This window comes from Lemur catta, chromosome 6 (assembly GCF_020740605.2).
Source record: "Lemur catta isolate mLemCat1 chromosome 6, mLemCat1.pri, whole genome shotgun sequence".
Lineage (NCBI taxonomy): Eukaryota > Metazoa > Chordata > Mammalia > Primates > Lemuridae > Lemur > Lemur catta.
The window spans coordinates 19,129,371-19,155,181 of NC_059133.1; the positions used below are offsets into that span (position 1 = coordinate 19,129,371).

General features: G+C 37.1%; 1 protein-coding gene across 1 annotated transcript in view; it reads right to left on the reverse strand.

The window, feature by feature from the left end:
• UTP20 (UTP20 small subunit processome component) overlaps window positions 1-25,811 on the reverse strand; it is a 90,824-nt gene that overhangs the window by 45,412 nt on the left and 19,601 nt on the right. The window contains exons 15-26 of the mRNA XM_045553131.1: window positions 25,322-25,427; window positions 21,866-22,016; window positions 21,137-21,199; window positions 20,196-20,354; window positions 15,786-15,862; window positions 14,132-14,211; window positions 13,654-13,897; window positions 9,215-9,400; window positions 7,643-7,733; window positions 6,169-6,254; window positions 5,478-5,603; window positions 575-741 (exon numbers count right to left, since the gene is read on the reverse strand). Of these exons, the coding sequence (XP_045409087.1) occupies window positions 575-741; window positions 5,478-5,603; window positions 6,169-6,254; window positions 7,643-7,733; window positions 9,215-9,400; window positions 13,654-13,897; window positions 14,132-14,211; window positions 15,786-15,862; window positions 20,196-20,354; window positions 21,137-21,199; window positions 21,866-22,016; window positions 25,322-25,427 (1,536 nt within the window). The remainder of the gene's footprint in view (window positions 1-574; window positions 742-5,477; window positions 5,604-6,168; window positions 6,255-7,642; window positions 7,734-9,214; window positions 9,401-13,653; window positions 13,898-14,131; window positions 14,212-15,785; window positions 15,863-20,195; window positions 20,355-21,136; window positions 21,200-21,865; window positions 22,017-25,321; window positions 25,428-25,811) is intronic.

Here is a 25,811-nt window from a genome sequence, read left to right on the forward strand (position 1 = left end):
AAATATAACAGACTACCTTATAAATAAATCTCCGTGTTTGGCTAAAGCAAAGCAAAGCAAAGCAATTGTGAAACTAGAGCAGAGGTTTTTATAGTCAGGAAGGTCTGCTCTATCCTCAGTTTTCTATTTTTAACTTTTAGCAGAGTGTCTGGGGAACAGGAGGTATTTAGTAAGTTATTACTCAACAGATAAAAGCCTCAGTAAATGAATGAACGCCAAAACAATCAAGATTAATTTTGCAGTATGCTTTGATTTTCTTAGAAGAATCTATTGTTTGAACTATATAAGTATTCACCATTTTTCAAGTGGCCTAAATGCACAACAAAAAATGACACATCCTCTAACCAGGGGCTTACTAACACAAAGGTGCTGATAATCCCCAGGGTCAATTGTGAATCTCACCTAATTCAATTAAAGTTTAAAATGAACTGAACTTCAGCAAAAAGATCCCCATTGAGGTTGGGAGGAACAACCCCATTCGAAAGATGTCCCAGAGCATGGGAAACCTAGCCTGAGATGTGAGAAGTCCACCGCAGATGACACCTATCTGGAATGAGAGGTGGTTGATAGCTACCGTTCTTAAAGTGCTTCACAGGTTCAAATAGTAGGTCTAAGAATATCTGAATCTCCTCAGGTTGGGTCCCAGCCAGGAACCGCAGAACGATGGCCATCCGGGTGCCTGAAGCAGATTTCCCCTGAGTTTTACTCCCAGTCTTATTCTTCATTCGCCCATACAAAATTCTGCAAAGTCAAAATAATGTTATTTGTTTGCACATTAATTCGAAAACATAACACAAGTTGTTTTGTTTTCCTAAAGAGCGACTCAACAGATTTAAATGGATATATTATAAAAGATGGAAAAATGAAATCTGAAATTAGATATTTAACATAGACATTGAAATAATCAACAACGATTATTTAAAAAAAAAAAAACAACACAAAAAAAAACAAAAAACAAAAAAACCAGGCTAAGGGAGCAGGGTGTGATGTCGCACATGGTACAACTGTGATATGGAGAAGTGTTCATGAAAAAAAAAAAAAAAACTGGAAACCAATCTTGCTTATAAACACAAAACACAACATTTCTAACTACAGTAGTCAGTGCTGCACTAATATCAAATAAAGATTACCCCAGGAAATACAAGAAAGAGCCATTAGTAAAATCTATTATATTAATATAGATCAATATTTCATGGTAAAAAGTTAATATGATCATTTTAATATATGCTCAATAGGCACTCTATAATATTCAACATCCATTCCTGATAAAATCCTAAATAAATAACAAAAGCTACTTTCTTAACATGATAAAACTTAATGCTTTATTCAGAATTCAAAAACAGTAGTTTTCAAACTTTTTGATATTAGGACCACTTTACGCTATTAAAAATTATGGACATCTCCAAAGAGCTTTTGTATATGTGAGTTTTACCTACTATTGATAGTTACTATGTTAGAAACTAAAACTGAGGAATTAAAAATACTGGTTTATTAATTCATTTAAAAATATTAACAATAAACTTGTTACAATGTTAAATAACATATTTTAGTGCAAAATAATTACATTTTCTAAATCTCCCCCCCACTACCCACCAAAATTGGTGAGACTAGTGGCATTGTTTTATTTATTTTTTTGTTTGGCTTAATAGAAGATAACAGGATTCTCATATCTGCCTCTGCAGTCAATCTACTGTAATAATATATCAGGGTTGAAGAAAATCTAGCCTCACACAGACATGTAGATGGAGAAATATTTTTAAAACTTCCAGATAATCATGGATATTCCACTTTGATACTGTATCAAACCTCAACAAGTTTAAAGGGTAACTGCCTTGTAGAATCTGAAACCCTATCAACAAATATGATGAACACTGAGATCCATTTGTCCATTTTGCACTTTGGATCTTTTACTCATACATGATTCTATAACATGCATAAGTTACTTGGGAAACATTGTTTTACTGAGTTATGCAGAGATGCCAAATGCTGATACATTTCATTGTAAACCAAAAAAAGAAATATGTTTATTAACATTTGTTAATATCACCACCCATCTCATCAGAAGAGTCTTTAAGTATTGGGAAGCTGTCAAGTTCACAGCAACAGATAAAACTTTTCCAAAACTCTAATTTTCACTTGAATGCTAAAATTTAGTCACTGGAAACAAATGCTATATCACTTGTTTTCCTTGAAGTGGTGGGCTAATTGCATTCATGTTCAAGAAAATTCCTGTGAAATACCCAAGTTTGAAAAGAATCAAGGTCCATCAGTTTCCCAGAAAAAATGGTGTTTTATGACAAAAGGGGTAGTTCAGCATGTAAATCAAATATTCACACAAGTGCCATTCCTCAAGACAACCAGTGCATATCAAAAGTATTTTATGCATACTCCTCAATTTTTCATACAGAACAGTAAAAAAGAAATGTACTCAGGGTCAAGATTCATTAAGGGCATTAAGTAAACCTAGCTTTTTTTTTTTTAATAACTCTAATTATGTGGCGATGAAGAATGATTAGTACAGTTTGGTACCACTGTCCTGATTTATGTGCCAAGGCACCAGGAGTTTACCCACCATTGTGTTTGCCTTGGCAGGCCAAATGTCACACAGTGAAAAAAGATAATGTTTTAGTAGTAGTATAATAAAGTATTGACCTCATGACAGTGTCTCAGGGACCCCCCTACCAAGAATGAGCAGACCACTGAACAACTGCTCTAGAAGCACTGCTGTTAAATCCAGTCACAAGACAAAGATAATCACTACCACTACTACCAATTAATTCTAGGCTATGTAGGCAACAGGTTGATTAATAAATAGAAAAAAAGTGGCTTTATATCTTTATCATATAAAGAGAACACAAAATTAATTCGACCAATATTTATTAAGGGTCATGGACTTTACCTTCCAGCAGGGGAGAAAAGCAATAAGAAACAGACTATACTGGATGAGAAGAACAGTAAGAAAAATAAAGATAAAGTGAGGTAAGGGACTAGAGAGTAAAAGGAGAAGGTGTGATTTTATATAGAGGTGGTCAAGGAAGGCACCTCTGACAAACAGTGTAATACTTGAGATGAGATCTCATGAAGAAGAGGTGTTGGCTGTCATATGTTCTAAGCGGAGGGATGAGCAAGTCCAAAGAACTTAAAGTGGGTTCCAACGGAGGTGGTCAAGCGGAAGAGACAGGTTAGAGCTGGAGTCTGGAGCTACCATATTAGGTCCTGCAGGGCGCAGCAAGGATTGTCTATTTTTTTCTGAGGAAAAAGGGATGTCAAAGGGTTTTTAATCAGGGGACTAACACAATCTGATGACTGTTATTTACTATGATTTTTTTCAATGTAGAAAATGTAAGAAAATCTGATGAAAACTATTAAAACTAATAACAAAGTTTTGTCATATAGATGGCTAAATAATTAATGCAAAGATGAACAGCTTTTATATACTATAATTAGTTATGTAGCAAAAATAAGTTAGAAAATATAAGAGGGAAAATTCCATCTACAACAACAAAATGTAGGAGTAAAATGAAAAGCCAAGAAAATTAAAACACTTTATTGAAAGACTACAAAAAGAGGAAGATGTGACTAAATGATGAAATATACTGATGCCATTTCTACCTAAATCAAGAAGGGGGAGTATTTTGGGAGAACCTGAGTAAATGTTCTGAAGTTCACCCAGATTCTAGAAAAACCAAAATATTTTGGAAAGAAAGGAATAATGAGACGACTTCCTCTAATATACACTAGAATGCATTTAAGCCATTAATTAATATTATTATTATAGTAAACAAACCAGTATGGAATTAGACCAGGACAGACTAATGCAAAAGCATCAAAATCCCATAGAAGACTCAATTACACATAAACATTAAATTTATGCATATTAAAAGTGGCTCTCCAATTAGTAAACAAAGTTTAGATTTTTATTTTTATTAAATGGTCTTGAGACAATGGGATAACTACTTAGAAAAAAAATTTGGAAAAAAAACTATTTCATTTCATACATCAAAATAAATTCCAAATGAATAAAATAATCAAATTAAAACAAAAAGAATAAGAACAGACAGAAATACCATTCACCTGGTTTCAGAAAATAAAAGTTCTCAGACATTTAAAAAAAAAACAGTTCATGGGAAAAGAAACACAAACGACCCACAATCTTTTCAACAGCTCATCTTAACTAGTAAACCTACAAAATGTAAAGTTATACATGATATTATTCTTCACCAACAAATTAGCAAGAATTAAAACAAATAATTACCACAACAAACAACAGCCAGTATTGGAATGATGTGGGAGAACAGACATTCTACTGCTGCTAGGAATATAAAGTGGTTCAAACTTCTTGAAAGTAAATGGGCAATTGGCATCAGAAATTGTAAAATGTCTATATTTCTCCCTTTTAGGTATCTATTCTAAGTAAATCATCAGAGATTAGGTCAAAGATTCACATAGAAAAATAAAACACTTGTCAAAAAATAAAATTGTTCTGGCCAGCAATTTGGTAATATATATCAAAAACTTTTCAAATGTTCATCAATTTTCCTATTAAGAATCTATTCTAATAAATTGGTCAAAGACTCAGAGATTCAATGTAAGATTATCTATTTGGCAAAAAGCAAAACAACAAAACCCAGAAACAAGCAAAATACTCAACAAAAGGAGCTTGGTTAAGTGAACTATGGCACACCTATATGATGAATAATCCAATTTTGAAACATTTCATGATCCCCAAAAATTCTTGATATATTGTTTTTGGTTTTTTTTTTGAGACAAAGTCTTGCTCTGTTGCCCAGGCTAGAGTGGCATGGCATCAGCCTAACTCACAGCAACCTCAAACTCCTGGGCTCAAGCATCCCTCTGCCTGAGCCTCCCAAGTAGCTGGGACTACAGGCATGTGCCACCATGCCTGGCCAATTTTTTCTATGTATATTTTTAGATGTCCATATAATTTCTTTCTATTTTTAGTAGAGATAGGGTCTTGCTCTTGCTCAGGCTGGTCTTGAACTCCTGAGCTCAAACAATCCACCCGCCTCGGCTTTCCGGAGTGCTAGGCTTACAGGCGTGAGCCACTGCGCCCAGCCTGATCTTTCTTCTATTAATTATGGATCATCTTTATGCTCTATCATTTACAATGTAAGGAATAGTAGTATCATTAAATATTACATGATATTTAGACCCTGGGGTGAATTATTTCTACTATATCTCAACAGTAAAACTTAGGGAAATACCAGATTTAATTTTAACATTATTATTAAAATAATATCATGGTAAGATCTTTCTTCATGTTAGGAACAAAATACCCTAAATTAGTCCCTATGACAATTTGACTTCCCCAAAAGGTCCAGTTAAAAAAAAAAAAGCAATAAAAAAACACAAAATGAAATATTCTATTACAATTGTTGAAAGAATCATACCACTGTACTCATAACCACGTTTGTGGTTAACTTTTTAAAAAATCAGTTTTTAAACAGTATAAATACCTCATCAGAACAGGAAACAGATCTGCTCGGTGGGCTGTTTTCACTACAGTATTGTCCTCTGAAATGCTAAAATGCACTATCTCTTCCTTAAAGCTTCTGTCTTCAAGCAACCTTTGTAAGTTTTCCCTTTAAAAATAGAAAACAGTACAAATCATTTTATCAACAGTACTTTTTAAAACTGCAAGAGTAGAATAATACGTATACAGGGTAATAAGATATATACTTCATATTGCGGTTGACATCCATAAAGGAAAATCCTCACAAAAAAATTTCTTCCAAAATGACAGGTTTCCAAATTTCAAAAGGTTAAACAGATTAGAAGAGATTAGATTTCGTCCATAATTCAGCTGTTTAAGGAGCAGTACATAAAAGCTTTCTTCAGTTCTTAGAGATAACGATTCCCTAAGTAACCACCAAGATTTTATGGCATTAGCAAGGAGAGAGAAATGATATAAGCTTCGACACATATTTTTAAATTAATATTTTCTTTTCTACTTTATTATCTATGGAAAACAACTCTTAACAAACATACTTCTAGTTTTCATTTCATGCCTAGAAATAGCAATATGATAGCCTTAGAAAAAAGGGAAACTTCCCAGGCCTTCAAGAAATTATTCTAGAAGGGGATCTTACGTAGAAAGAAAAAAATCAGCCAAAGAAATAACATTTCCTTAAGCTTCAAGTAACTTACCTGTAAGGGAAGATATGAGGATGTTTATATGTCATTATGCAATCCAAGGCTATTTTTTGCACCGTTTGATCTTGGTGTAGCAACAACTAAGAATGATATTTTACAGAATAAGTTAATGAAGTCATATATATACGTGTGCCATGGGATACCAATTTACTAGTGTTAATTTGCTAAATTAGATTTTCTAAATTCTAAATATTTAGATAAGAGTTAAAGCTGATTCCTGACAACAGCCTTACATTTTCCTGAAAGTAAAGGAGGATGAATAGAATATATGCAAAGAAAAAAATGGAAAGGAAACTGAAATCTGCATCCCATGGCCAGCTAGACCCTGGAGTCTATCAGTTTTTTGGCTGAGGCCAATTCTGTACATGAATCTGGATTTAAGCCAACTGGGTTGATCATGTAATGAGGAAAATCTCTTATCCTATAAGGGCGACAGTAGTCAATAAGATGCCAAGAAAGATGACTTGATTGTGAGGCCTCTCCAATTAGTAAGTCTGGAATTTTGCTTCCTGGCTAGGAGTGGTGGCTCAAGCCTGTAATCCCAGCACTTTGGAAGGCTGAGGCGGGAGGATCACTTGAGGCCAGGAGTTTGAGACCAACCTAAGCAACACAGTGAGACCCCATCTCTGCACAAAACAAAATTATCCAGGTGCAGTGGTGTGCACCTGTAGTCCCAGTTGCTTGGGAGGCTGAGACAGGAAGATCCCCTGAGTCCAGGAGTTCAAGGTTACAGTGAGCTATAATTGGGCCATTGCACTTCAGCCTGGGAGACAGAGTGTGACCTGTCTCTAAAAAAGAAAAGAAAAGAAAAGAAAAAATAAAAAAGAACTTTGCTTCCTATGGAAAATAGACTTTTGAGCTCTGCTTTATAAACAAAGTCTATCAGAATTTATGGGCAGAAAATGGATATATTCTGCTAAAATGATAAAAGTTTCACCTACAACATTTTACATCCCCAGATAGCTTAGAATGACATCAAACGCTTACTGTGCTTCTGACATTAAAATTTTTTTGCAACCTTTTCTGAAATTGAGGGTCATATATTATGACTGCAATAGATTATTATTCCAACTATCTGTCTTCACTCAATCTAATAGATCCTGAAATCCTAGCCCTCCATGAAAAAAGACTTAACTAGAAAGAAAAAGTAGCCAAGTGTTTTTGGTATAACTCGCACCCTCTTTTAAAAGCTAATTCCCATTATATAATTCATGCTTTGCTATTATCACTGTTGATACAGGTGACCTAAAATGCCCTTAAAATCAACTAAATAAGTGCTGTCAAAAACTGTTTCTCAAGATAACAGAAAATATGTCTATGAATTAAAAAAAAAAAATTAGTACTTAAAATGTAGACATGGGCCCCTATTGAACAAATAATTAATAAAAGACTAAAAGTTACTTTGGCAAAGAAAATGACAGAGAAAAGTTCACAAAGAATTATAGTGCCAAGAATTTATTTCACTTACCTGAAGATATAACTCATATAATTTTGATTCCAGATATAAGGCCCGTGGATTTGAAAATTTAGAGAAAACTTGCAAATGGGCAATTAACTGCCTAAACAAAAATAAAATGAAGAGTGTTACAGAATGAAAGAACACAGATTATTTTCTTGAATTGATAGTACCCACTATCAATTTTATTCTCTCTGATAAGTACTCTAAACATCTTGCCCACAGGTTCACTGTGAATTATACAAATAAGTTTTAATTATTTGTATTTAGGAAATTCTCCAGAAATCTCAAATCTCAGGTAGGCCTCTCCCTGAAGTCCAGGCTCCAACCCCAACCCCAGAAAATCATTCAGGAGGTATTCAGAATGGCTTAAATTAAGCTAAAATTAGAAAGAAAGTAACCAAAAGAGTAATACATTCCAAAGTTGAACTCAGATGATTTTGGGAGTTATTCCTTGTCTAGGTTCCATGCAGCAGACAGGAAAGTAGTAGAATATATTCTTCCTTACTTTCATATAACAAAAATACTGGTGTCAGGCAACAGAGGCCCAGGTTTAGGTAACTATGACTCTTGCTTACCAAGAAGGAAGACTATCTTAATATTTTTGGACTGTGGCTGGCTGCAGATAACTGAAACCACACGAAGCAAAATTGCGGATTAGGGGGACTACCGTATAGTCCTATGAAGCTTGGCCATGATCTTTCCTGTCTCTATTTTATTCATATTTCTATTAGCAGGCAAGTCCTTCCTTGTCCTAGCTTTCTGGCAAACTTTCATCTTTCAGCATTGAAGTTGCCCTCTCCTTTGCAAAAAGTCTTCCCAGGGTCTTTGTGGTAGAATTACGTACTTCTTTCCTTGCACCTGTAACTTATTTAAAGCCATTCAATACAATTGCTGAATGGATGGATTAATAAATGTCTCACGGGAAATACTCAACAAATGGGCACATCAGATTAAGATCTAAAGTGTTAAAGTAACCCAGTAGCACCAATCCAGTGGATCTCAGACACCTCAATTCAGACAATCTTCAAGTAAGCTGAAGTAACTTCTGAAAGCATAATAAGTTCTTTTTTCAGGTTTGTAACAATTTAGGTAAATGAATAAGAGAATAAAAGAGTAAAACAGTAGGAGGAAAAAGTAACTAGTAGGAGGCAAGGCAAAAGGCAGAGTAAAAGTGCTGACATGCTTATTTATAAGAGAAAGGATGTTCCATTATGTGTTCTCCTAGCACACAAACACAATGCCCTCATGCGATGAAAGTGAACAAAAGTTAAAGAGTATTTAAATACTCCAGGCTCCAAAGCTCTCATCTATAAAAAGATCAGATGACCCTAAAAGTCCCCTTAAAGTTAACATTCTATGGCTAAACAAGAAAAAAATACTAATAATAGGTCACCAACCAAAAAACCTCATAAGACTGACAGTTTCTTTGGGCTGTAAAAGAAAATCCTGGGAAGAAGTAACACTCATATAAATAATTATTAATATCTTGTACAAGGCTACTTTCCATTTAGGCTATAGAAGATCTCTTCCCCTTCCTTCTAGAACTGGGAATTTCTGAGCTTTCAGCAATGCTAAACTTACTTTGCTGCAGCTCTTCTTGTCTTTTTCTTCTGTGAGGATTCTTCTTGGGGCACCACCTCTTCCTCCAACTCCTCATCATCTCCAGCAGCAGGTTCGTCTTCTATTTCCTCTGCTGCAACCCCTTTGCCTTTTCTCCGCAGATCCTGGGTTGGAGCAACTTGCAGATCTGCTGGGTAATACTCGTTGCTACAGCGGAAAGAAAGTGATATGAGACAGATGAAGTGGGGATGCTAATCCGAAAGGTCCTAATTTTATTTACCAGAGCGATGTCCACAGTTCACAGAATCACACACCAAAGAGACATCAGAGATACCTTAGTCAAGCTGCTTCTATGACACTATTCTTATTTATTTAGTCCCTCTTAAGTACCCTATTTGACAAGTCAATCACTAACTGCACTGTACAGCCCATTTCATTATTACACTGTTGAACTTATTTGAAAAGTCCATTTTGGACTGAGCTGAAAATCAGCCTCCCTGTCTCTGGAACCACAATTGGGAAAGGGAGTTAGAAGTGAATTATATTAAATGACTGAAGTATAGCATCAGGACCATGCTGGTCGCTGTCTACCAAGTACTTTCTACTTTGACAATGTTCTTTCAAAAAGATACCGCCACATCAAAATTCAGTCCTCTAGGTACGGTCTTATAAGACAGATTGAACTATCAGCTCTGTAACTTTTGGGGGAAGCCACAACACCACGTAGATTCAAACTGAATGTTCAAGTAATGAAAATCAGCAAGTCTTTATGTTTTATCTCCTCTAAACTAAGCTTGTATAGTTGGTACAGTATTCACAGTTGTTCTTGTTAAATTCTATCCCTTTAATTTTAGTTCTTTGCTGTAGTTAATGAATATTATCTTGAAGTCTCTCATTCAATGTATGAGTTTGTGTTACTTTCATCCATTCATCCAAACGATTAATATTTTGTTGTCTATTGAATGCAGGGCCTTGAGCTAGACATGTTAGGAAAACTGATCAGACGGATTTTTGAGTCCTTACTCAAAAATACACTGATAAGATACCATGTGTGAGGATATTGTAACAAGAAACTCTATGTTAAAGTTTAACCTCCTGAGTAATACACTAAACTACAACCTGAGGGCTGGGATACTATGTACTTTGCATTCTCATCTAGCAGAATCTAACATATAATAAAAAAATGGATGAATGAGCAAAACTGCTCTGTCAGTTACAATCTATACCATCATCTATTTAATAACATCCCTATTATACAATCAACATTCAATTTAACCACATATTACATATTTTAAACCTTTATCTCCATGAACAGCATGTTCACTCACTGACTTCTTAAATAAGATAATTCACACAAAGCATCTAGAAGAGTGCCAAGCACACAGTAAGTACTCATTAAATGTCACCTGGCACTAGGATGCTGTTGCCACTGTTAGTAATTCATTCTTGCTCCTGATTTGGTTCTTCTCAGAGAATGTTTATAAGGTAGTCACATATTAGTTCTAATATCAAATTAATTGAAACATATTTATAAATATAAATTGCTAGCCAAAAAATAAAAATAAAAAACTCCATAAGATATTTCAAAGTCAGAAGCAAAGGTGACATTTGGGTTTTCCATTAGTTTGGATCATCTATAATAGTATTATTTATAGGTAATTAGTGCCACCTAGTCTTTTTTTTTTTTTTTTTTGAGACAGAGTCTCACTCTGTTGCCCTGGGTAGAGGGGTAGAGTGCAGTGGCATCATCATAGCTCATTGCAACCTCAAACTCCTGGGCTTAATTGATCCTCCTGCCTCTGCCTACCAAGTGGCTGGGACTACAGGCACACGTCAGGATACCTGGTTAGTTTTTCTCTTTTTAGTAGAGACGGGGTCTCACTCTTGCTCAGGCTGGTCTCAAACTCCTGAGCTCAAGCAATCTTCTGCCTTGGCCTCCCAGAGTGCTAGGATTACAGGCCTGAGCCACTGTGCTCCACCCCAACTAGTCTTAATTTAAATATTTTTTAGAATTATTTATCTTAGTCTCTAAGTCTTTCAAAGCTCAGAGACCTACTTTCTGTTATAGGCTTCTCTTTCCATCCCTACTCTCACTGCATCTTGTGCTGTTAGAGTCAGGTCTTTATCCTTAGGCTACAGGGTAAACTTATCCTTTAGGGAAAAACCCAGAAAATAAACATGGTAGGAAGTTCATATCTTACTAACACCACTAATACCAGCTGGCATATGTATAGCCCTGTGTAATTCACAAAACAACTGATAAACATTATTTTATATGACCTTCAAAGCAAGGCAAAAAAACTCCTAAAATATCACTGTTCTTATTCTATAAATAAATTTATGATCAAAGAATTATGTGAAAAAGAGAAAATCATTACTCTTTGCCATCGTATCTACTGACTTGCTGCATCTTTGCTTGCAACCTTTGTCAGAATGAATTATTCATGCAAGCCTTTTCACTTATGCACTGGGTCTTATCTCCTTATACCTATTCAGAGATATGGCTCTAGCCATTTTCTGCTCTTTCTTGCATTATCAATTTTCCCCTCTCTTCTGGATCATTTGCACCAGTATCATACACATACATGCTGCTTAAATCTTAAATACAACCCCAAGAACAAAAGCTCCATCTCTGCTCCCATGTTCCTTACACATACCACTCTGTGTCTGTTTCTTTTTTACTACAAAAACTTCCCAAACTTGTTTCCATTTTTCTTCTCCATTTTCTCTTGAGCCAACTTTAATCAGGCTATCCTCCCAGCAGATTCACCAAAACAACTCTTGTACAGGTTACCTCCATGTCGGTCACTCAGATTAAGGTCACCTCCAAAGCCAACGGTTATTTCTTATTCTGATTCCCGACTGACTTAGTCAACACATTGCTTCCAGGATACCAGGTGGTCTTGGTTCTTCTTCTATCACTCTTTCCTGGCCTCCCTTGTTGGCTCCTTATCTATCAACCTCTAAATATTGATGTCAGTCCTTGGAAGTCTTCTCTCTTTATACTCACACCCTATATGACTTTATTCCCTGTCTGATGCTTTAAAATACAATGTATCGATAATTCCCAGTTTATTATCTCCCGATCAAAAACCTTCCCTAGAACTTCAAACTTTTAAATTCAGTGCCTACTTGACATTTTTACTTAGCTATCTATATCAGTATCCCAAGCTTAATGCATCTAAAAATGAATTCTTTATTTATCCAGCTTTGCATGGATAAAAATGAACTCTTGATTCTCCCCACAAACCTCCAATTCCTACATTCCTCCAAATCTCATTAAATGGTAACCCTCTTCTAGTTGCTCAGACCAACACCTCAAGAGACATCCTCGATTCCACTCCCACCCTTTTCTTTCCCTCCCTCCTTCCAGTTCCTCACTACCACCACACACACCCATCTTGCATCTGACCTGTTGGCAAATCCCATGGACTAATCTAGTTGCAATCCTTCAAAAATATATCTTATCAAAGTGAAATCCTTCAAAATATATCCATCTTCACTGCTACAATCTTGGTCAAGTCACCATCGCTTCTTGCCCAGACTTGCAATTTCCTCCTGACTGGTCTCTCTGCTCTCACCACTGCCACCCTACAGCCTATTCTCACTCAACACGGCAGCCAAAAAATCCTTAATGAAACTTAGGTCAGGTCGTGCTTCTGCTTAAAACTCCCAGTGGCTTCCCACTTCACTGAAAGTAAAAGCCAAAGTCCTTCCTGTCACTTATAAACCCTACACAGTGTGGTTTCCCACTACCTTTCTGCCTGCATCTCTAATCACATTCTTCCTGGATGACTCTGCTGAAACCACTCAGACCTCCTGGCTCTTTCTGAAACAAGCTGAGCATGGTGTAGTTTATGGCCTGCTTAACCTAACCCTACAGCATTTTCCCATGTAATAGAGTATTATTAGAAGATACACTTTTTATTGATTGCTTAGTACTGTTCTGCACACCACACCCCTCATCTTTAGAGTTTTAATGCAATCAGATTCTCATACAGCACATCCAGTCAAAACAAAACAATGTTCTAGAAAGCTCTTATTATTCTCAGAGTACATTCCTTAGTATCACAGGAAAGATTAAGAGGCTCAAAACAGTGATTGGGGTCGGGTTACTGGAAAATAACTTCAAGCCCTGGGCAGGCAATAAAACAATGAATAACGAGGCAAGAAATAGCAAGGCCTTTTGTACATTGAGCAAACTCAACAGGGTCCTTCTTATAACTTGCAATTTTTTTTAATGCCATTTGTGGGCTGGTTAAATTATGATTCACATAAAATCAAGTGGTGAACTAAACTAGTTTAGCTGTTACCTAATAGAGTCAGAGCTTTATAGATGTGCCAATGATTTGAAAACATAACAGATGTATAAAAAACTTAGCCAATTTGGGATGTTAATACTTCTTACCTTCTCTTCCTCATACTCTACCTGGGACATATTCTTAGAAGAGAGCACTTACTTGATAAATCTCAAGAAAAGTGGGGAAAGCTCCCTGGACCGTGGCTCTACTCTCTCTGGGAATTTTGCCAGAGCTCGCCAGAGCAAAAATCGAAAGTTGGTATGGTCTAGTCTTTCCCGACAGTCAGTTTTCAATGCTAACTGCTTATGATAAAGATCTCCAACATTTCCTTCCTGGGTCTGCTCCCAACTTTCATCTCCAATGGACTTCTCCTCATCTCTTATATCATTTTGCAATTCTTTCTCTGCAAGAGAAAAAAGTCACCATAACCACTAGAGAAATGCCAACATTTGTCCTATGTGTCTCCTCAAGAGAGGGCATTTCTTTCTCTAGTATTATAAGGAAACAATAAACCATACTCAAAGGTTATCAAAGATAATACATTTCTCCTTTTTGTTTCCCAATTTCATGCATAATCAAGCAGTAAAAATTAAACAAACCACCTTTCTTCCCAGCCTCCTCATGCCCCCTTACGTACCAGCATGTGTAGCTGCTTTTTCCAGATGTTCATAGTAGACTTTCCAAAATTGCTTATTTTCCATTTCATGTGCATGAGAACTAAGAGAAAAGATCAGAAAACAAAAAGTCTGTTATGATTCTTATTTTGAGATCTCTTACTGAGAAAAGAAGAGTGAAAAGACATAACCAAAATGTTAATTAGGTTATCTCCTAGTGTGGGGCTGTAAACAACTTTTGCACTTGTTTTCTATTTTTCAAAATGCCTGCATTTGAACACAAATTATTTTTATAATCACAAAGCACTAAAGGGTATTTTAAAAAATTTAAGTAGATCCTTAAAAGAAGACTATTTTTAAAGACACACTACTGGGACTGGGACATGGGGTACAACCCATTAAGAAAAGAAGGAGGCCGTTGTTTGGAGTGAAAACTGTTCAAAACTAACTTCAAAAATAATAAGTTTCCCTCCACCAAATCAAACGTATTTATTAACACAGAGGCAAAATAAACATTCACTAACTACATGAAACACACTTTGCAGAACTTAAAGAAGAGACATTAGATGGATCATGTAAAGTGTTTATATATAGTTCAATATCCTAGCAACAATACTCTCAAATATTCTATATACTTTGTCATTAATTTTCTAAGAATATGTATAAACTTTACATAAGACATGAACTATATATGCTGTGGAAATACGTGGAAAACAAACCGACAGGTTTCTTGTTGTTTCCAGCTTTCCAAACAGAAAGATGTACCCAACAGCAAGGTAGCCTAGTCACTATGCAGAATTGTTAAAGGCATTCAGTAATTGAAGAACCAACACTTTTGATAGTGGGCCATTGGTAACACACATATCAGATTCTTCCCACCTTCTGAAAGCTCAATAAACAAAATAATGAAGACAATTTCAGGAGGCCCTTGCTTTCAGCACACTGGTTTGATGGCTATGAAGGGCAGTAAAAGGTGGATAAATCGGTTCCAAACTGGAAAGGAATTTGTCTATTCTGCTTCTGTCAAATAAGAATAAGAACTAATAGTTGGGGTTTTGAAAGGCCGTATGTGACATGTTTCCAGTGTGATAAAAAACAAGAATAGACTATCTGAAGACAAATGTTTGTAAAAGATTTCTAAATATGAGCCACAACATGTACTTTGGACATGACTGTTAAGGTCCTTTTTATAGCTAAAGATTTTCTGAATACTAAACAGCAAGGGTTTTGAAAATTCCTTATTTTTATTTATTTTATTTATTTTTATTTTTTCACCCGAGCATCTCATTTAAAAAAAAGCCCTTATTTTTAAAGTATAGCTCAATTTATATAAATAAAATCATGCAAGTATTATAATATACCTCTCATTATAAAAATTATAACTGTAAATTTCAATAATACAGAAATATCATATAAAGCAAAAAGAGAAAAGTCCTCCAAAGTTATTTTAATGCACAAAGAAACATACATGTAACATTTGAAATACTGAAGATGTGGCATCAGAGAGAAAAATTAATGTTTATTTTTTCTTTACCTTCTCCCACAAAGGATTTAAGGTAATTGTAAATATTGTCTATGCCCATTCATTTAAATCACACTTAGAAGGAGTATAATCCTGGCCCCATCATTCTGCAGTAGTTAAAGCATAACAGCTTTATCCATTTAACCCATGCTTACCTTATGAGATCAATAACAGGATCCCAGAGAGCACTGAAGTTAACATATAACATGCCTAACAAATAACGAAGTGGCACCTGCAATGACAGGAGACCAGTTTATGGGTAATAAAATACAAAAGAAACGCAGAACACAAGTACTGAAATGCAAACATCCTGAGTTGGACAACCTGAGGTTTGGAAAGAAGTTTGTACATTAAGAAAAAAAGCTGTCGGTACCAACCCCAAAATTCAGTGCATACTATTTCCTCCTCTCCCCAAAATGTCACTCACTATTTAACACAAAAGAATCACAATAGCAAACACAGTATTAAAATTCACTCCAGATGTTCACACATAAAGGGTACATTTGAATAAACATATTTGACTAATTAAATTTCCTTCTAAATTGCCATCACTGATAAGACAACACTTGAACTGTAGTCAGTAAAGTACAGATGCCAGAAAACTGAAGAAAGTATGCAGTGAATAGCTGAGGCTTCATGAGCACATGTCTGAGGCTATTTCAGATGCCATTTCTACTTCACTCTGCTCTGCCTGGCTATGACAGCCTTCCCATCTGAGTTCCTGGACAGATGTTTAGGATTCAGCTTGAGAGTGATGTCTTCAGTGAAGCCTGTCCTGACTGTCCCCTTACTTGCTCACATGTCTCTTAGTCCCTACTAGGCTATACATCTCTTGAAGGCAGGGTTGTGTTCTCAATTTTCTTTGTATTCCTAGCACCTAATTTGATGTCCAAAACATAGCAAATTCTTACTAAATGACTGAATTCAGAATACAGAATACTGAGCAGAAAATTCATTCCTACTGTGACATTTGCTAAAAAGAAATCACAGGTTGCTAGGGCAGAAAAAGATAGAGAGGCCATTCTGCAAAATCTGATCCTTTTACAGATAAGGACTAAGGCACAGGGGGCAAGGTTATAGCCCAAGAGTAAGGGCAAGTGAGCCTTCTGCAGTTCCCCTTCACCCAGTTCCCCGGTACATGCCACATTGTCTCTCAGCACATGAAGTCCTTCCATCTTTAATTCCTATGCAACTGGTATCAGCCACAGCATAGTGGCATTTCAAATGATGTTAAAATGACTATGAATAACATTTTTAAAGTATGATCCAACAGCATACCTGAGGCTTGGAGAGAGACTAAGTAAATCCATACAAAGAGATATAAGGAACATCCAATCCTTACTTTATGTGCAGGGAACACTGGCTAAAGTAATTTTAACTATGATCAGTTGACAACTGATATATAAATGGATCTTCCATCTCTGGGAATAATATAAAATTATATCCAATTTCAAACACTGGACTCCGAGTCAGACAATGTGGATCAAGTTTCCAATTCTAAACATTAATTCCTACATAACCCAGAGCAAATCACTTTAACATCCTTGAGCCTCAAGTTCTATATCTATAAAATGGTGTATCATTCTGGAAGCCGCAAAGCACTGTGGAAACGTAAGGCATTCTCAAAAAGCAGCAAGACAACTCAGGAATTTTATATTTTAAGTTTGACATATGGTTTTAAGCAGCAAAATTAAAAGGCACTGATAAATAATCCGTATTGCTTTGGACAAAAGAATTCAGTAGCTCAAATAATTAATAGCCATATTTTCAGTTTGTTCAGGATTGAGATTTACTATTTGAGCTCACTAAAGGCAGATAAACTCTTAACTATTTAATGCAACGGAAACTTTGAAATACACAAACCAAGAGTGCAGTGAGGAGGTTAGACTTGATTTTCAAATTAATTGTGTAAGAAAATGTATTGCTTTGCTTTTAGATTATTTTGAAAAGGAAAATGAATTTTCCCAAAGCACGGCAGCAATACGGCATGATGGAAAGAACATGAGGGCCACATTGTTTCTGCATCTCCACCCTGCCCCATAACCCCTAAACCCAGTAAAACAATGCCTTGTTTTTAAAACATTGTGTGTCAATAGACTATCAAGAAGTAAGAGAGCATGTTGTTTTCAGAATGGCAAGGGCAGAAATCAGTATCAAAATTAAGAACTATTTTATTCTTGTAAGCATATTTTTGTCTTGTATATTTTACAGGCAAAGTAAATGGTGTTTGTTTTTATTATTATCTATTTCATATCCATCATCTGAACACTAAAACCTTGCTACTGTCAATTTTTAAAAAATGGTGGCCACTGGGACCACCATAATTTGAAATGGACACTGGCACAGAATGACCATGTTTTCTTAACCAGCTCATTTTTGGTGGATTTAACAGACATTTGTTTTTCTAGGGGGTTACCTAGTATTAAAAATCCTTCCTATGCATTTCTGAGTTATTTTATTATAAAAACATATATTGCGTTTATAAATTTTAAAAAATCTAATAAAGAAAATTATAAAGTATGGCAGGAGAATAATAGGGATCAAACAGAAGAATTTCTTCATCATTCACTTATCACTCTATCAACAAATGTCCATTGAAAAGCTACTATGTGGGCCAAGGCACTCTGCCCAGATGGTTAATACATGACCTGAATCGCTCAAGGAATATGCAGTCTAGCAAATTCATTAAGGGAAAAAAAAAAGACCATTACCTTCTGACAGCCAGTAAGCAGATCAATCACCTTTGTAAACCAGACAGTAGGTAGACTAACTGTTTGAAATGGGGTGGGGGAGAGACTATCTATAACATCAAACAGGACTATTGAGGTTCCCTTACTCAGGCCCAGAGACTCTCAACCTCATCAATCTACTTACGTTTCCCTAAATAAATTACGTAAACTCTCAGAGCTCGCCACCTCTACACATGCTCTTCCTCTCAAATGGAATGTTATCTCCCTCTCAAGGTGCAGCCAATCATCACCCCTCCCAGAAATCCTTCCCGCATACTCTCTTACGCATTTATCATAGAACATGCCCCACTGCAGAACACCGGCATGATTCCTAGCTAATCTTGTCCCTAAGACTGTGATTGCTTTGAAGGTAAGAGCTGGGTTTTTATATCACCAGCACCCAGTTATATATAGGTGGTTACATGTATGTTTGATAGAAGAGTAATTTTAATAATCATAATAGTTACCATCGAGTGCTTAGTAAGTGTCAGGTACTGTTTAGCATTTTATATTGATCTCATGTAATCCTCACAACAATCCTGTGAATTAGGAGCTATTATTTTACCTATTTCACAAATAAGAAAACAGAGTCACAGAGCAGCTCAGGCCTACTAAGTGGCAAAGTCAGACCTTGATCTTGGCAACCTGGACCACTCTACCTAAACCGTTGCGTGAAGATGCCAGTGACTGAAGAGTCAGTTTTGCTTCCTTATTTAACACATTTCCACATCCTACCCTCAGACCACAATCATTTATACTGTCCCCTTTAAAGTTTTTTTTTTTTAGTGGAATCTAAATTTTTAAACTGTTACATCAACAAAACTGGTTAAAAAAAATTTTTTGATAAGGGATCATTTGCAAAATTGTCCAATTCATTAAGGGTCTAAGGCTGATGAAGTTAGCAGTGGTCCCCAACCTTTCTGGCTCCAGGGACCAGTTTCATGGAAGATAATTTTTCCACAGACCAAGGATGGGGGCTTAGGAGATGGGATGTCATGGGTAGGGGTGGTGGTTGGTACGGAGCTCAGGTGGTGATGTGAGGCCCATTTCCTAAACAGGCCACAGACTGGTACCGGGCTGCGGCCTCAGGGGTTGGGGACCACAGAGGTAGAGAACTGCTAATAGGAAGTATTACATTCAGAAATGTTCATGTGCCAGATGCGACAACTGAATGATAAGAAATACCAGACAGACCCTAAGCAAAACAAACCACTAAAGCAGCCACTTCCCTATCTCACCAGAAAAAGCAATAAAAAAACTGAAGGAGGCTTGGTCTTAACTACTTCACACCCTCACATACTCAGAAGAAAGAATATTACGGTACTTCTACTTTTAAAAAGCTGACAGAACTATTTGACTCAAAGCATCTAAGAGAAGTGCAGGTTTACCTTGTTTTTAAAAAAATTATTTTTCTTTTGGTGACTACTTGGTATGCTTCCTAAAACAGAATTTAAAGCATAAATTAAAAAGAAAAAAAAAAAGGGCCGGGCGCGATGGCTCATGCCTGTAATCCTAGCACTCTGGGAGGCCGAGGCAGGTGGATCGCTCGAGGTCAGGAGTTTGAGACCAGCCTGAGCAAGAGCGAGACCCCGTCTCTACTAAAAATAGAAAGGAAAATTATCTGGCCAATTAAAATATATATAGAAAAAAAATTAGCCAGGCATGGTGGCGCATGCCTGTAGTCCCAGCTACTGGGGAGGCTGAGGCAGTAGGATTGCTTAAGCCCAGGAGTTTGAGGTTGCTGTGAGCTAGGCTGATGCCACGGCACTCACTCTAGCCGGGCAACAGAGCCAGACTCTGTCTCAAAAAAAAAAAAAAAAAGGATGCTCCTTTTACCTCTTGTAACGGGCCATCAGGGACTGCTGTCTGGACCACATCATGTCTTAGTTTTCTCAAATGGAGAAGCTTCTCTCTGTAGTCATTCACAGTTGCTGGAACCAGTTCTGCCTGGCGCAGTATAGCAAAGGCAGACTGCCGTTCTGACAGCCCATCTTCCTGAGCAACCAGAGAAAACCAAGGAGGAACATCAGTATTTTGATTTTCCAAAAAGAGTATTAAATGTGACAAAGGTCTAAAAATAGAAAAACTGGAATATGTTAATGTTTTAAATTAAATGAGCAATATTTTTTTTTTTTGTGGTCAATGATTCCTCTTTCCTCACACCATTTACTTTTTTGGTAGATAATTTAGGTTTATTGCCTAGTGCAAAAATGACAAGTAAAAAACAGGAAAGTAATTCTCAAAATCACTCAAACTGATTAGTAACATTTGTTGAAATAAAGAAAATGTATATATACTTTCACTATACAATTCTGCTTCTAGTAATGTGCATTGTGGGAATATTCCCCTACACAAATATATCTGTGTAAGGATGTTCGCTGTAGTATTGTTTAAAATATTAAAAAAACTACAAAAACCCACCTAACCATCCATCAACAGGGAATTGGCTAAATAGAAGATATTTTAAACTACGGAGTACTATTCAAACTTCAAAAGAAATGAGGTAGAACTAGAAGTATGGCTATGGAAAAACCTCATGATTTTGTTTAAATTATGTGTGTGTATTCAAAAAGTTTGGAAGAATATGCACCAATTAACTGTAGATTTTCAGTGGTGGCCTTGTTGGTGGGTGGGAATAAGAATTACAAAAAATATCATTTTTATATTTATATAGGATGTTAATTTTATGTAAAGGTATCATTTTGAAAACAAAAAATAACACGTATTTTTAAAAATTATATTTTTTAAAAAACGATTCACTCGAACAATTAAGATACCTCCATCAATTCTGGAAGCTGAACATCAAAATGGTTTAGGATCCTTATTGTCAAAAGCCGAATCTAGAGAAAGTAAAATGCATGTTTGAAACTCAAAAGTTTAACTGTAGGAAGAAAGTGATTCAGTCAGTGAGATTTAAGTTTTATAGAATTAAGAAAAATATGCCATTTGACCAGAGTAATACATGCCTATTCCACCCCTTATTTCACTTTCAACACCAAGCAACATCTAATTCATTGAACACAGAACAATTAACCCCCACACTGGACTGAGAAGATAAGGTTATCCATAAAACCATGTTGTTTCTTTGAACTATGACACTATGAGCAACTCTGTAAATTAGTGGAAAGAAGTTGATTAAGCTTATAACTTAACTAAAACTAGTGCTTTTTACTCCTAAGTAACGTATAGTATTCAAGTATTTCTATGCACCTGAATGAGCAGGAGAATCACCTAGAAGACTTTTAAAAGCTATGCAGATTTTTTTCAGTTCCCCCCAGCCCTAGTGAATCAGAATCTTTGGGGGTGGGGACCCAGAATGTGCATTTTTATTAATCTCCCTAACTAATCCTGCCACAATCAGTTTGCAGGCCAATATTTAGGCATCATAACTTTAAACAGAAATCATCCCACAGCAACATTTTCTGAGTAAGGGGCTCTGATAACCACTGGCCATCCATATACAAACAGAAGGAGAGAGATGGGGGACATACCACAGACAGCATTACCTTGGATTTACCAGTTGAAATGTTTGCTTGTAACTTGGGAAATAATTCCATTAAAGCTTCCTCAGAAAGGGGCCCTTTGCAGCCACATAAGGCTAATCTCTGATAATACAGATCGGCCAACAGCAACACAGATGGCTCCAAAGGAAACGTTCTGCAACAAGATATTCGTTAGACCCAAACTGCACCATATAGCTCAGAGCATTTACACTATAGTCTCACCCACAGAAAATGATCACTGATTAAGGAAATGTAAAAGGTAACACGTAAAAGTTTCACATGGACATTTAGCATCACTTCATATCTGAGGCCTAGCAACAGTGAGTGAGGCAGAGGTGGGAGCAGAATATTTTGACTACAAATTCAGTGCTGTCTCTTCAATCCATAGTTGTAAATGATAATCACATAAAAATACACATATATAATATTCACTGAGTGTTTGCCACGTGCCAGGCACCGAGCTAACACGGGTAGCAGTGCAGATGAGTGGCCCAGCCCATGGCTCAGGGGTAGGGCAGCCCAGGTTTGAACCCAGCCCCATTACTCATCAGTGGTATAACCTTGGGCAAGCTGTTTAATCTCTATATGCCATCCTCGTTCAACAAATACTTATTGAGTGCAAACTATGTGCCAGTGACTTTTCTAGACACTGTGGATACAGCAGTAAACACAGGACAAAGTCCCTGTCTTCCTGGAGCTTATATTCTAGTAGGGGGAGGTAGCCAAAAAACAAAAACAAACAAAAAAACCACCCCAAAAAACCCTAGTAAGGATGATAGTGATGAGTGCTGTAGAGAAAAGTAAACTAGGGGAAGGAGGCTAGAGAGAGAGACCAGCATGGAGTGGGGAAGAAAGTAGAGCCCACCAAAGGAGGTGGAAAAGTGTGCTGGAAGGATATCTAGAAGACAAGCATGCTAGGCAGAGGGAACAGCAATGCCAAATCCCAGGCCAAGGTGTGCTTGTCTGCAGGAACACCAAGATCAGTCCAGCTGGAAGTGAGTTAACAAGGAGAGGCTGAAGGTGTCAGAAGCAGCCAGGGGTTAGATTAAACAGAGCCCTGAGGAACGTGATAAGGATGTTAGATTTTATATGGAGTGAGACGGGGTACCACAAGAGCACGGTTTCTCAACAGCAGCACTTACTGACATTTTGGGCTGGATGCTTCTTTGTTGTGGAGGCCTGTGCTGTGCACTGCGGGCTGCTCATTCAGCCGCATCCCTGGCCTCCACCCACTAGCTGCCAGGAGCAGGGCCCCCACCCCCTAGCTGAGACAACCAAAAACGTCTCCAGAGTTGCCCCCAGTTGAGAAGCACTGTCCTAGAGGGCTGTGAACCAAGGGATGACATGATCTAACCTACATTTAAAAGAATCACTCCGGTTGCTGGGTACAGAAGAGAAAGCAGCAGGCCAAGGCTGGAGCACAGGCCTCACTGGGAGACTAACGCGATAACCCACAGGAGAGACAGTGGTTCAGACCAGGGTTTTATTTTGAAACTTTAGTTCTCCCATCTGTAATGATAGCAGCACCTACATCTCATGAAGCTGTTGTGAAGAATAACTAATGTACATAATGGGCCCAGAACAGTGACTGGCACATAATAAAGACTCAATAAATGCAATCTGTTTATTATTACTGCATACATTGTACAACTTAATCTCCACGAGGTAAGGACTACCACTCTCCCTCCTTTTTTCTTTTTATAATACTATCCCCTTTTGAGAGATAATGAAGTCCAGGCCAACTAATTCACCTAAGGCTACAGAGCCAGTAGGTGGTGGAGGTAAGACTCAAACCCAGGCTGTCTTGGCTGTGAAACCAACATGCTCAGCCAGTCACCAGCACAGCACCAAGTACAGAATCCTGTATCTGCTCTGAAGTTTACATTCCTTCCCTCAAGTGTCCCGTTGGACATCTCCGAGTCTGCAAGGCTAAGAGGCACTGGCTGGGAGGCCAGCTGGCCTTTTCCAGGGGATGTACAGACCCCACTCTGTGCTATTTTGTTTCAAACCTCCACAGCACCTTCAATTGCTTACACCAAGGATGAAAGTATGAGAAGTTTAAACAGAACAGTCAAGAAAATGGGAACATGCAATATGGTCAATATGGTGATTTCAAAGAAATAATCCTCCCTAAAAGAAGTTAACTTAAACCAATTCAATTAATCATGGAAGAATTCAAACTTTGCCCAGATTTGTAATTACTGCAGTAAGTTTCCTAATTGCTCTCCCTTATTTCCCTACAGTTACTTCTCAACGCAGCAGCAGGGTGATCCTGTGTAGGCCTAAGTCACTCCCCTGTCCCAAATCCTCCTGTGGCCTCCCCTTTCACTCAGAGTAAAAGCAAGGGCCCACAGTGGCCTAAAAGCCATACACATCTGCCACTTCCACCTCTGCATCCTGTTCTCTTATGGCCTACCCCCTCACTCTGACGGGCCACGATGGCCTTTGTGCTGCTCAAGCCAGGCACCCACTCCCTGAGGGTCAGCACGCACGCCGCCCCCAGGTCTGGAGCCCAGGGATTCTCACGGCTTAGTCCCTTGCTGCTTTCAGGCTTCTGCTCAGGTGGCTCCTGCTTGCTAAGGCCTCCCTATGTAAAACTGCTACTGTCCCGTTATAACCTCTGGACTTGCCCTGTCCCCTGGCCCTGTTTTGTTTTTCTTTACAGCGCTTGGCACCTTCTCACAGGCTATATGTTTTACTTATTTACTCTGCTTAGTGTCTCTTCTGGCTAGCACATTAGCTCCACGAAGGCAGGGGATTTTGTCTGTTTCATCCACTGTTTGTTTCCATGTGCCTAGAAAAGGGCCTAGTACATAAGAAACGGAAACAAGTAGTTACGGAATAAAGTGAATGAGTAAATCTGTTTTAAAAAGCCTGGGAATATAATGGAATAGACTCACCAGGTTTTCAACAGGCCTGGTCTTTAGAAAGGGTACAATAATGGCCCTGTGATACTATAAAAATCAGGGCCTGGCTAAACTAAACTTTAAAAAACAAATAAACCAAACCAACAAACAAAAAAACTGGATTGCTTCCATATTTCAAAAAAGAGACCACAGGAAAGTTCTCTGAATTGTGGATCGTGTCAAGCTGAGGCAGAATATGAAAGCAGTGGGAATGTGTATGTTGAAACCACTAAAGAAGTTACAAACGCTCAACACTGTGCAATGTTACAGTCGGGAATGACAGGCATTATAAATCCTTTAAACTTTACAATGCTAATTTACACACACAATAAAATATCCCTTTTTACAAAGATGAATCTATCATTAAAGACTATGCCAAAAAAATGTATTTATTTTAATTGGAGGACCTAAATCAATATTAAATTTCACTGCATGAATACAATTCATGTATAAAATAGATCAAAAAGATTTTTCTTATGTCCAACATTTCACAAAAACTGAGGTTTTTATATTTCATCCATTACTAAGCCAAATGGAAGACAGGTTTACTTACAATACTAAACTCTTCACATGTTCCACAGGAACTAAATGAAGAAGTTCAGAAGACTCTTCCAAACTTAGCAGAGTATTTACAGCTTGACAAAGAACAAATAAGGTTCCTAAGGGCAGAAAAATAGAAGAAACCACATTACTTATTTCTCTGACATAGGAACCACCAAACATCTCATTTATCTAATACTTGCTATTTATGGGAAGTTCTTAAAGTGAATTTGTGCCTTTTAAAGTATTATCTGTCAAATAAATGTCCAAATATAACAGAAAAGAGAAGTTTCTAAGTCTTACGTTTTATCTCTCAAGAAAAATATACACTCAGAAGTAGTGAATAAAAGTCTGTTTCAGAGATGGGCACAGTGAGGCATATCTATAAACCCAGCTACTTGAGAGGCTGAGGCAGGAGGATTGCTTGAGCCCAGGAGTTCAAGTCCAGCCTGGACAACAAAGCAAGACACTTTCTCTTAAAAAAAAATACTGCTTCATTAACC